This window comes from Glycine soja, chromosome 18, assembly GCF_004193775.1.
Source record: "Glycine soja cultivar W05 chromosome 18, ASM419377v2, whole genome shotgun sequence".
Taxonomy (NCBI): domain Eukaryota; kingdom Viridiplantae; phylum Streptophyta; class Magnoliopsida; order Fabales; family Fabaceae; genus Glycine; species Glycine soja.
In genome coordinates, this window is record NC_041019.1 from 19,043,714 (window position 1) to 19,056,443 (window position 12,730).

At 32.6% G+C, this 12,730-nt stretch overlaps 2 protein-coding genes across 2 annotated transcripts; both read right to left on the minus strand.

Moving 5' to 3' along the window:
• Positions 1 to 1,230: 1,230 nt before the first annotated feature.
• On the minus strand, positions 1,231 to 2,521 carry LOC114397054. The gene is made up of 4 exons (XM_028359184.1): positions 2,234 to 2,521; positions 2,032 to 2,142; positions 1,816 to 1,968; positions 1,231 to 1,389 (listed from the first exon to the last, which is right to left on the minus strand). Exons 1-4 carry the CDS (start codon positions 2,519 to 2,521, stop codon positions 1,231 to 1,233), a joined length of 711 nt encoding a protein of 236 aa, XP_028214985.1.
• Positions 2,522 to 7,593: 5,072 nt separating this feature from the next.
• LOC114395520 (nucleobase-ascorbate transporter 6-like) lies at positions 7,594 to 12,230 on the minus strand. Its single transcript, XM_028357318.1, has 14 exons — positions 11,687 to 12,230; positions 11,415 to 11,512; positions 10,921 to 11,097; positions 10,731 to 10,831; positions 10,284 to 10,359; positions 10,128 to 10,187; positions 9,821 to 10,005; positions 9,644 to 9,740; positions 9,436 to 9,522; positions 9,228 to 9,286; positions 9,043 to 9,134; positions 8,874 to 8,951; positions 8,626 to 8,786; positions 7,594 to 8,112 (listed from the first exon to the last, which is right to left on the minus strand). Exons 1-14 carry the CDS (start codon positions 11,796 to 11,798, stop codon positions 7,894 to 7,896), a joined length of 1,602 nt encoding a protein of 533 aa, XP_028213119.1. The 5' UTR covers positions 11,799 to 12,230; the 3' UTR covers positions 7,594 to 7,893.
• Between the last annotated feature and the right edge of the window lie 500 nt (positions 12,231 to 12,730).

Sequence of the window (12,730 nt, forward strand, 5' to 3'; positions counted from 1 at the left end):
AGTGTTTTTCTGGTATTTATAGATGTTCAATTAGACTACTTGTGTTTTTTTAAATAAACATGTGCCACTTCCTATGTGTTGTCAAGTACAACAATGTTGTTTCATGCTTTAATGTTGCATCAGATATGCATTGTTACTATCAGAACTAAAATAACTGAGTAGTCATTTCTAAGTCAGTATGTACGTGTACTATTCATTTTTTTTAAACAGATACATGCAATTCACAATGTGTTGTCAAGTTTTAAAATAATTTATGATGTTTAAATGTTGCAAAAAAACATACATTTGTAATTTGTTAAGGACAAACTAATTTTTTTTCCTCAAATCAACATTAATGACCATTAACGATAAAAAGATAACAAAAATTTGTATAAAATAATTAAAAACGTGTCTGTAAGTAACACGCCAAAATTATAAATTAACCAAATGTAAATGTCAATAAATAAATGTACCAAATAAATAAATTATCCAAAAAATTAAAATTAACATATATAAGGCAAAAAAAAACTTCAATGATCATCCATACGCCGCCTACGTCTCGATCTGTGACCTAGAGTTGGTAGGTCAATGTAGCTTCTTGTGATGCTCAAACATTTTTCAGCAATAGTATAAACTTTTGTTCCTTCGGTCAGGATCCTCAGGTTCAGTAGCCTCTCCAATTTATCACCAATTGCTACATAACCATCTAAGTGAAAAAAAAAACATAAAAATTGTTAGTAAAAAAAAAAGCAAACATAAAAAACTAAACAACAAACACAAAATACGAAAAAAATATATTACCACTACATGTCGAGGACGATACACATCAATGTCTACTTCTTCAAGTGCCGCTGCCGCCACCAGTTGCTGAGGCACATTTGGTTCAACAAATGTGTCATATTGCTGAACTGACGGAAATCTAGGAGGATCCCCTGGCTGTGCTAGAGTCATAAATGGATGTGAAATCATGTAGAACCACTCTATGTAATTTGACAAACACTGGTCAGGCACTACACAAATTTACCCTACAGGTGCAATGTAGTCACCGAACTACATCCATCTAGCATCCATTTCTTCAACAGAAGCCGAAGGTGTAGTAGGATGTGGCGGAACAGTCTGGATGTACCCAAGTTGTCATACAATCCTCTCCGATCAGTGAATGATCGTTAAGGAACCCCATCTGAGATGTCCAGAAAACAAGGAGTTGACCTCAAATTCTCTAAATGAACAGTGGTCACCATACAGAATCCATCACACAACATCAGGGGTCAGTCTGTCTAGACGCCTACGATACGTTGACACGGGTAATGCCTTGCCAGAGATCCATCGGCTTGCACGTGGTCTCCTTTTGTCATAATCCTCGGTAGTTAGGGCAGAACCAACAGACGGGAAATTTTTGTAGATCCAACACTAAAGATATTTTGCAAACATATTCATTAAAATAAGCGATAACATAGAATAACCAACACTAATGAAAAAATGTTTTATTAACATGTGAACTAACCTGTAACAGAGTGATAGGTCCTGCAAGCTGCCTTGTCGTGCTCTTGACGCCTCATTTAAATTATCATACATATGCACAAGTGCAATAGCGCCCCAAGCGTAAGTCTCATTCTGTGTCAAGTCACGTAGTGCATCCAAGAATACCATGTGCATGTGTGTGGCACTTTTGTTAGCAAAAAATGTGCATCCAAGCAAATGCAACAAATACGCTCGCGTTGCTACAATCCAGTGACATGCCTTGATTTTCGTTTGATATACGTCTCACTGCCACGATAGTCAAACATAACAGCCATGACATTGAATCGGCTTAGCTTTTGCCTCTGTAGCACTGACCTCGAGTAATTCCACCAACGTATTGACAATGTCGTCGACATGAAGTTGCTCGAAGCTATGGAACGCCCCTACGATAGGCAAATGTAGCAACGACGCCACGCCATCCAAGGTGATAGTCACCTCTCTGACGGGCAAATGGAAACTACTAGTTTCCTTATGCCAGCATTACACAAAAGTAGACATTAGTCCTCTATCGCTCATATCTAGGGAACATACGATCAAAGAACCTAGTCCGCTGGCAGTCACAAGGCCTTCAATCTCTGGAGTAGGCCTCCCGAACATAGCCATCTTCCTTCCATGGGAAGATAGCTTCAGCTCAGGATGTTCCTACAAACAATAATATCGGTCATGTAAAAAAAAAAATAAGTTACTATGTGCTTTATGTTTTTTAAGATTTTCATATCTCTCCATTCCAGACTCTTAGAGTAATGTGATTTTCAAAATCTCTCAAAACTAATGTGTCATGGGGTCCACCTGGAAAACCCTCAACATCAGTAACACTTTCTTCAATAGGTGGTTCTTGCTGCTCTTCGTTTAAATCCTCCGCGGTTGTAAACAACACACGCTTGTTGTCGCTGCTTACGAGTATATGAGGTAGGTCTTCGCCGTTGGGGGCATCGTTATCGTCGTCACTAGCCTCTCTCCTCCCAAGGGCTTTTCCTATTGCTCGGCCTAAAGCCCGTTCGAGATCTCTAGCTTTAACCATTATCTACACGATATTTTTTTAAACTAACAAATTTAAAATCTTTTAAATTTTCGTTTAAATAATTTTTTAAAACAAACAATTTTAATATATTTTAATTTTTGGTTTCAAAAATTCTTTAAAACTAATTAATAATTTTAAAATATTTTAAATTTTGGTTTATTCATTTTTTTAAAACTAACAATTTATTATCACTTTTAAATATTTGTTTCAATATTTTTTATAACTAAAAAATTTAATATATTTTAAAATTTGGTTTCAATCATTTTTTAAAACTAACAATCTTACTATATTTTAAATTTTGGTTTCAATATTTTTTATAACTAACAAATTTGATATATTTTAAAATTTGGTTTCAATAATTTTTTTAAAACTAACACTCTTACTATATTTTAAATTTTGGTTTCAATATTTTTTTATAACTAACAAATTTAATATATTTTAAAATTTGGTTTCAATCATTTTTTAAACTAACACTCTTACTATATTTTCAATTTTAGTTTCAATATATTTTATAACTAACAAATTTAATATATTTTAAAATTTGATTTCAATCATTTTTTAAAACTAAACCATCTTAATATATTTTAAATTTGGGTTACATCAAACTTTTAAAACTAACTAACAATTTTAAAATATTTCAAATTTTTGTTTCAATAATTTTTTATAACTAACTAATTTATTATACAATTAAAATATTTGTTTCAATATTTTTTATAACAAATTTAAATTAATTTTTTGGCCAATCTAATCTTAGTTTTAGCAATCTAGCTAATCTAATCTTAGTCTTAGCAATCTAATCTAATCTTAGTAATAACTAAAATATTTTTTTTTGTTTTTATAAATAAAATCAATAGTTAACAAATAAATTAGAAAAAAATTATAAAATTACACTAACTATTACAAAATAAAATTACACTACAGAACAATTTAACAACTAATTCACAAATATATATTTAGAATTAAAAAATTCAAAAAAATTTCAAAAAAAAAGAAATTAAAAAAATCTATACGGTTTAGCAATCCATGTGAGTCATACGGAATCCATATGGCTTTTTTACACACAAAGAATCCCAGTCATTCAACCCAAATGTCATCATTGAACGCAAATGCCATCATTCAAACAACAATCAATAAAAAAAAAACAATGCACAAACAATGATAAAGACAATACTTACCTTGAAGGAGAATGCAAATGAAAAACACGAACGAAGAAGACCCAAGAAAGAAGAAGCAGCAACGAAGGAGCAAGGCCCACGAAGGGAAGAAGAAGAGCAGGACCCACGAAGGAAGAAGAAGAATCAGGAATGGAGGAAGAAGAAGCAGGAATGCGAAGAGGAAGAAGAAGCAGAAAAATGGTGCAGCGAAAAGTGACTCGTATGGACGAGTCACTTTTTTTTATAGGCAAAAGGGGAAGGGCATTTTTGCCCTTTCACTTGGGTTGCTGGGTGTCCTAGCAAAAATGCTCGGTGCCCAAAGCAACCCCCTGAATTTTCAATTAAATAAGCCCAAAAACTAGCTATCACAAAAAAAATGATTTGTTTCTAGATATATTTTTTTAATATTTTATCAAGAACTAAAATAATTAATTAATTTCATTAGGGTTTGTTTAATCTTCCATTTATGATATCTGGTGTGCACTAAATATTAAATAGAATTAAGTCTTTATCATGATCTTATTTCATCACAAAAAAAACGAATTAATCTTTTATCTCATATTCTATAACATAAATTAATATATATATATATATATATATATATATATATATAATATTTATAATTTCAAATATGTTCCCAACAATATATAACTTCTTGCCTTTTTAATGTATGAGAACCTTTGTTTTACCGAATCTTGATGGACACTCGAAAATATGAAGATGAGAATATATATTCTCATGTTTGTTAATTTTTTTTTTTTTAAATTCCGGGTAGTATCAATTCCTGATAATGTTATAATATCCTTTTTACCATGTTTTCCTACATCTATATTTCCATGAGGAGAGGGTGGAAAAGTGATATTCCCATGGGAATGTAAAATTGTATTGTCAAATAAACATGTAACTTCCTTTTTTATTTAAATTATTTTGAATTTTAAAAACTATTCTCAGGAATATTAAAATGTAACTAAACATCTTTTTTTTTTAACAACCAGAAATTATATTCTCATGTTATATTACTGGAGATCACATTTATGGGAATGCAATGACATTTAGTGAAACAAATGCCCCCTATAATTTTCAATATCTTCACTTCTAACTTGAATTTGAATGTTTTTTAAAAGAAATTATCAATAATTAAAAATAACAATATATCATAACATAAATTGTTGATCATAAATGTAAAATATAATTTAACGTTAATTTTTTTATTACAAATTTGAATTATTTATTTATTATTTAGTTGTATAAAATAAACATTTATTTTGTGCAATGCACAAGTTAACATACTAGCAAACAAATAATGATAACCCAACCTTTGTGATTGGAGATTCCATAACAAAGGTTCAATGAAAAAAAAAAAGAAGTCATTTGTTAGTTCTACTAGCATTAAAATTGATTTTAATCAATTTTCATTTTTTGATCCCTTCCTATGGTGTGAGAAAGTGTTAGATGTTGCATTTGAATTTTATAGTTAAACTTTGTGTGGTTATGAGAAACCTTAACTACTTATATATTTTTTTAATAATTTTCATATCTCTGATGAGTGATATATGATTTGCAAGATACATTTGATAAAATCACCTATATGAGTGTCAAATGGGACTTCTTGTATGAGATTCTAACAAGGTCTTTAGAACACTCATGAATACCAAGCGCATGCATGGTCTATTGGCACAAAACAACGACAACAACACTAAATATTGGGGTGGTTGTAATGTGATTGGTAGACCACTAATATAAGTGTTTTGGGTTCAATAACTTGTTACACTCACTACACATTGTGTTAAGTTTTATTAGTCTGGGTTTGGTTCAATAGTTTGTTACACCAGGTCTAACGTATCATATCTGAGAGAATCCATAAATTTCTTAACTTTTTTTTATCCATTTGAAATTTGTTGGAGATTGTTGTATATTTGGGTTAGATATTTCAAAAGGTTAAAATACCATTTAATCATTTTAATTACCTTTTTTTATGTAGAATAATGTCTTGTTTTAATTGTAATTATTACATATTTTAATTATATTAATGAGTCATTATATTTGATTAATTATCTTTATACACATTATAATTATTATATGATTATTTTCTAACTAAAAAGAGGATTTTCCTTCCTCCAAGCATATACTGTTATTCTCTTCTCTTTTCTTAGGTTATGATATTTTGCAACTTGCTAGTTTTGATGTCCTAGATTATTCGGGAAGAATCTGGTAATTAATAAATTTAGATGCTAAATATTTTATCTCTTCGTACCAATGTTATTGGATGGTTTCATGTTTGTTGGTGATTGTTATCAAATTTGTTAATACAAAATTGTTGAATATAAGAGTTGTTTTCGAAATAATTAACAAAATAAATTATCACGCAATCAAATACTATATTGCCCTAATATTCCCTTTGCGAACATGTTATTATGTGATGGACTTAAGACCAATTAGTAAGTGTGCCTGTGCCTTTTAAAAAAAAAAAGTTAGTAAGTATGCTAGTGTAAGACCAATTAACCAAGGGGTTAATATGGATGATAACTAAGGTTATTGTATTATAAGGCTAGCATTTCTCCCAAATGTGCAAGATCTTATTAATTATTGTTCTTGGTGTGCACATATGGCAGACATCCTTACAGGATGATTAAAGTTAACCAATCTGTGAGATGTCTAAAAGAGACGCGACCTAGAATAATAATTTTGGTGTTTTTAGATTTTAGTATTTGATATACTCTCTCACTTAGTATGTGTGATGGTATGCTGGGTGTAATTTTTGCACGTAGTCGTTATTTGTCTTAGCAGATAATTATTTGTGCTATCTTACTGCAATTTGCAAAGTATTTAGTAGTGCACCAGAAATATATATTACAAGAGTTTATCAACTTGTTATCCCGTTATTTGTTATATTATCTATGTCATTGTTTTGTGCACCTAATTAAAAATAAGCAATACTGATAAAAAAAAGACAAAATATATTTTTAGTCCTTTAACTATTCTAACAGTTTTATTTTTAGTCCTAAAGTATTTGTTGACTACCGATCTTGGTACCCCAACAATATTTCTGTTCCATTTCTCATCCCTACGGTTTATCACCTCCAACTACAACCAGACCAGTGATATCAAAATGGAAGACTCATTCCCTATTTCTATCCTACAACCAAACTACATAAACACAACCAAGCATTTCACTTTCATTCTTTGAAGAAGTTGCATTTTCAGAACACATGATGCCACCAAATGGGATTATCATCCATGACAACAAAGCAACACAACCATAATATTTCCTTCTTTCCTTTTCAGCAGCAAGCTTCTTCTGCAACTTGGTGATCTTTTTCCGATGCTCCACAACCGCTTCAGTAACCATTCGCTCAACAACATCAGTCTGACTAGGGTCCTCATCAGCCCACCTAAAATGCAAACAATGGACTCTCCTCTGAAATTTTCCGAAACGAAAACATAGAAATTTCCTAAAACAAGAACTCAAAAATCAAACCACAAAACAGAAAGCAAAAATTTACTTTCTAATTTGGACAACCCCAAAAAAGCCTTCTTGGGTTCCATGAAGTATGAGAAGTTACCAACACTTCTCTACTTGCACAACCACATTTCATCTAACCTACAACAATGGAGGTCGATGACGACGAAGATGACTATGCACCCCTTGACCCTAACAGTTCTCCTCAACGAAACAACATCCTACAACAATGGAGGTATGTGAACAAGACGATGGGCTGCCCCCACCTTCAGTTCTGTGTTAGGGTTCCAACAATGACTGAGCTTGGGTTCTTTTAACCAATAGAATTCAATTATTAAATAACGCGTGCTACTTAAAATAACCACATGACATAACTTAATGGAGGTGATAATGGTGGGGTGAAAAATAGAATGGAAATATTATTACTAGACTAAGACCGGTCAACAAATACTAAGGGATTAAAAACAAAAATGTTAGACAGTTGAGGGACCAAATACATATTTTGTCCTAAAAAAAACTATAAACAACCAACAGAATCAATATAGAAGAAACAAAAGCAGCTGAATAGGCAGAAATAACTATTACCTTCTCCTAAAAAGAAGCTTCCTCGTAATGATGATATTTATATTGCTATGTTAATTTGTAGTAAAAATAAAGAAAATGTTGCTATTTTTTTTTCAAGTTACAAATCACATGCTTTATCCGCGACGAGGAGATACTGCTATGGCACATCTTGACTTCATCACCATGCAACTCCATCACACAGAAGGGAAAAACTTGTTTAGATTAAAAGGTAGAGAGTAAAACTCTTCACTCCTGGTATCTGTCTTGAATGAACGAAATCTGTCCCACCAATGCATGCCTCTATCTTTCCGGGTTTGGTTGTCTTTCTTGCGCAACGTAACGTCCAAGAGAAGTGCCAACATACCAGCAACAAATGCTTCAGATTGAAATGGCACATTGATCATGTCATTGAACTATCAAAGTGAAAAATCACATAATTAGTTTTATATTTAACAAATAATAACAATTCAATATGTACTTTGAACAACAACAACACTTTATCCCATTAAGTAAGTGGGTTACATGGATCACATGTCTATATATATTTTGAACAACTATTGAGCTAATTCACCAAAGAGTGTAACTGTAGTAATAGTAGAAATTTAATTTTGATCACTATCTTGAAATATCATTTAATTTACTTATGTGCACAAACAAGTTGTTGGTCTATTTGAACTCTGATCTTTTAAGCACGATCTCAAATTCAAATTCTATAGATGAAAAAAATAGAATTGGAAGAGAAAATTTTACTAAAAGTGATTAATTAATTTTTTTTTTTTGACAAAGATTAATCATTGACCAAACTTATGTATATTTTACAACAATGTCATGCAGAAAAAAAAACTAAACTAAAGAAAGTGCATAACACTTAGATATTGGATGATTTGCATCAAAATTAGAGAGAATGAAGAAGTAAAGCTTGATACCCATCTGGCTCGTGTGTGTACAGGACCGTAGCCTTTAAATGCTGTGTACTCATTGAAGTATTGTGGTATGGAGAAGCCCATGAAAATAGAGAAGCCTAAGATGAATTTAGTTCTGAAGCTGTTTAAATTGCAAAACTGAAGGAAACTGAGACCTGCTGAACCTGGCGGAACAAAAAAAGAGAGTTAATCAATCAAAATGAATTTTTATAATAGAAGTCCAGTTTCTTTAAGTTGACAATAATACATACCTACATAGGCAAAGAAAAGACAATATAAAGCTGCAACTATTGGAGCTGGAATTGAAGCAAAAACAGCTCCAAATTTTCCTACGCACAAAGCAGTTCACAATAAGTTATTAGGTCCAAGTTCAAAAGGAAACAAATCACATCAGAATAGCCAGCATTAAAAAATACATACCAAGAATTGAAAAAAAGATCATGAATCCAGCTGATATTTGAACAACTCTTCTACTTCCCACACGTGTTAAAGCTAATAGTCCTGCGTTCTCTCTGGGAAAATAAAAGGCAATGATGTTATACTATCCCGCTAGGAAAATGATGTCAAATAACATGGAACTATTGAGTTAGGAATTAGGATCTTACACAGAAACTGATGATCCATTCCCTGTTCCAAATATCCCTGACAACAAAACTCCCACTCCCTGGTGCATCAGAAATAACCATAATTAACTAACATATAAAGTTAGAAAAAAAGAAAAATCTAAACCAAACAAAGAAACCAACAATGCATGATCAATAAATCAATAAAGATAGGTAGGAAAAAGATTACTAATTCTTAGTATCTGTTTACCTGCCAACCAACACCACGGCTAAGAACTGAAGGTGGAATAGGTGTTGCACTTGCATACCTTGACACAGCAATGAAAGCACCAGTTGACTGTTGAACAAGTAAATTTTATGAGAAAACTACTAAATTAGTATGCAAAAAACCGCACACAACGAAAAGGATAAAGGACATTGCTACTACAATGCATATAGAAGCATAAAAATAAACTAACCTCTACTAGAGCAACAAATGAAGCTGCCATCATAGCGAAAGCTTCTCCAGCTTCAAATGTAGGAGCTCCCCATTGAAAAGGATAAGGGATTCTTATCCTGCATAGCATTTAAGATGGTCCAAGCAAGAAGTTAGCAATGTACATTACTATTGTTGGAAAAAATCACAAGATCATTACCAAGGTGCACCCCCTATAATTCCAGCACGATCAGTTCTGCAAGTAATTTGGGTTTTAGGTGCTGAATTTCTGTAAGCTCCACCAACTGTAAGAAGATGAGCATAAATCCACACAATTGCTACTGAGAATATAACCGCAAAGCGATCAAAGATTGGCCTTTCTCCTTTCATCATATGAGGAATGTACTGCAAGAAAACATGTCAAATTAGTGAAGAAAGGAAAACAAACAAAAAGTTAACACAATTTAATCCAAGGTGTGTGTTAGGGACACAAAGTAATGTTAGAAAATTATAAATTTATTAATCACCTGTGAAAATACTACTAGGATGATGATTTCTGGCAGTCCAATCTCGACACATTTTGCAAGCTGGAATTCAAAAATCACAACAAAGTGGGAATCACACATTATATCATAAAATATATAAAGGAAACAAGAACTTGTCGATGCTGCAAATATATATACCACAGGAAAACCAAGTTCATATAGCCCAAAGCCTGACAGAGCAACTAAGGGAACAGCAGAGAGAGGACTTAAGAACCTGAAAAAAATACAGAAAATTATTCATGAGTATGATTTCAAGAGGCTAAAACAAATTAATAACTTTAAGAATGGACAAGATTGTATCAAATTAGTAATACTGCAAATGAAGTAAGCTATGATACTTTCTTGAATAAAGTAAAAAGAAAAAAAAAGGTTGTTACTAATTGATATCAGGATTATAATCTCCAATTAAGAGTTAACAAAGAAAGTGGAGAATAGTATATATAGAAATAGATCTATCCCAAACAACTAAATCAAAACCATATGTTAACATATGAAAGTAAAAGAATTGCATGCTAACTGAAAAAAAATGTGATAAGAAGATGGACGAAAAAGTTTAACTAGTTTGGATAGGGCAGGTTCAAGAACCTCACTACATTGCGCCAAAGGCCACTGAAGCCAAGAACAATTTGGAGGGTTGAGGCAACAATAAGGGCACCCTGTGTTCCACGCATTATCCTCTCAAATTTCTGCACATTTGTTACAAAAGGGTGATGAAATAACAAAAACAGAAAAAAGAAAAAGGGGAAGATCAACCTGGTTTGTGATGAACCATTACCTCCTGAGGATTCACAACATCACTGTAGCGACCAGCCAGAATGATTGAAATGGTTGTTGGCACAAAGGTGTAGGATCCCCCAATAACTGCAGGCAAACGAGTCCCAAAGAATGTTTGGAAAAATGTGTTTATGCCAGCCACAAACAGTAGAGTCTGAATCACTTTTGCTTTCTCTTCCTATGGAAGCAAAGTTGCAACCAGATTTATGAACCACACAACAATATTAAAAACCATTCTAATTTTAAAAAATCATTTACTTTCCAAAATGCAACTAAATAAGATTGCTCAAAAAATTGGCGGAGGGTGGTACGAGGTACAAAGCAGAGTGTGAAATTGAGAGGGAGAGGAAGATGAGAAAATATCTCCATTTGTTTTTTTTTTTTTTTATCAGGAGATTTACAACAACTCACATATAAGTTGTTTTGAATACAATGTTCAAAACTTTGTAAATTTTGAAAGAGGATTTGATATTTGAATGACAAAGATGCCCTTACATTTCCTCCTCCCATCTGGGGAACAAGAGAGCTGGGAATTAGAACAGTTGTGCCAAGCATCACCAGGTAATGTTGGAAACCAAGTAGGATCGCCTCCGCTTCATTAACACAAAAAATTCTAAAACTCAATCACCATGTTGAATATGAATTTACATTCATAAAAATATGAATTATGTAATGTAAACCGGAAATTTTAGGCACAGTACACACTTGAGGGGCAATGTGCCAAAAGAGCAAAAAGCATAAAAAATGCTTCCATAGTGTAAACTTACGCCAAGGAGGAGGACTTGTAATGCAGAAAGAAACATTTGGTAATTGATCTTTCACTGGATGTGGTTGATGCTCATCTTGCTTGGGTTGTGGTGCAGCTCCTCCTCCTGCCATTCTACTAATCCTACTAGTACTACAATGAACTATATAAATTTTAATGCACACAACTATCAAAACTCAAACTTCTCAGAACCCAATAGCACAAAAACCAAAACTTCTCAACCCCAGAAGTTGTGTTGTGCAACACTGACACAAAGACTATCACAGCGTGGTACTTTTTCCAACGAGAAATGTGGAAGAATGATGAAAACAGTGGCAATGGGAAGAAACTGAAGGCACCCTCAAAGAAAAATAAAATGAACAGAACAAGTCCAAGGGAGACAACTTGTCAGCAACGTAATGCAATGCAGCTGGTGTTGGGAAGGTTTCTTGGCCCAAGACCCACACCACATGGAGGCCAAGAAAACGTGAAAAAGGAGTGTGAAGATGTTGAAGAAAAGGAAAAGGAGAGAGCCAGCTCTTCCTAAAGCAAGAAAGAAACCAAAAAACACAAAAGAATCTCCTAGTTCCATATTGCTTTACAATAATGTAATCCAATATTTAATGCTGTTAACGGCATTGCTTTTCTTTTCATTCAACACGTAAAGATAAAGTTTGCTCAAAAAGCATCTTGACCTTCACCTTTATTTACCTCAAATTTAGTATTTAACTATTACCACCAACATTTGTTAAAAAAAAAGTTAAATAATCAGAAACAATGAAGCTAACAATAACGTGGAGTAGTAACTTCCAAGAATCCTCTCTTTCACACCAATTTCAGTTAAACATTTTAGCACTGTAGAAAGTTTACCAATTTTAACCTTTTACTTGTACTGAGTATTATTGACTGAAAATCATCAAAAGCACTTGTTTTCTTTTACCTTGACTGAGAGTCTGAAAATTAACTGAAAATAGTTGTTAACTCGTAAGTGTGACTTTTACTTTGACCAAAGAATAAAAAATAAAACAAAGATTCTGTTATGTGGTTGCAGGTTTTGTGTGATCGT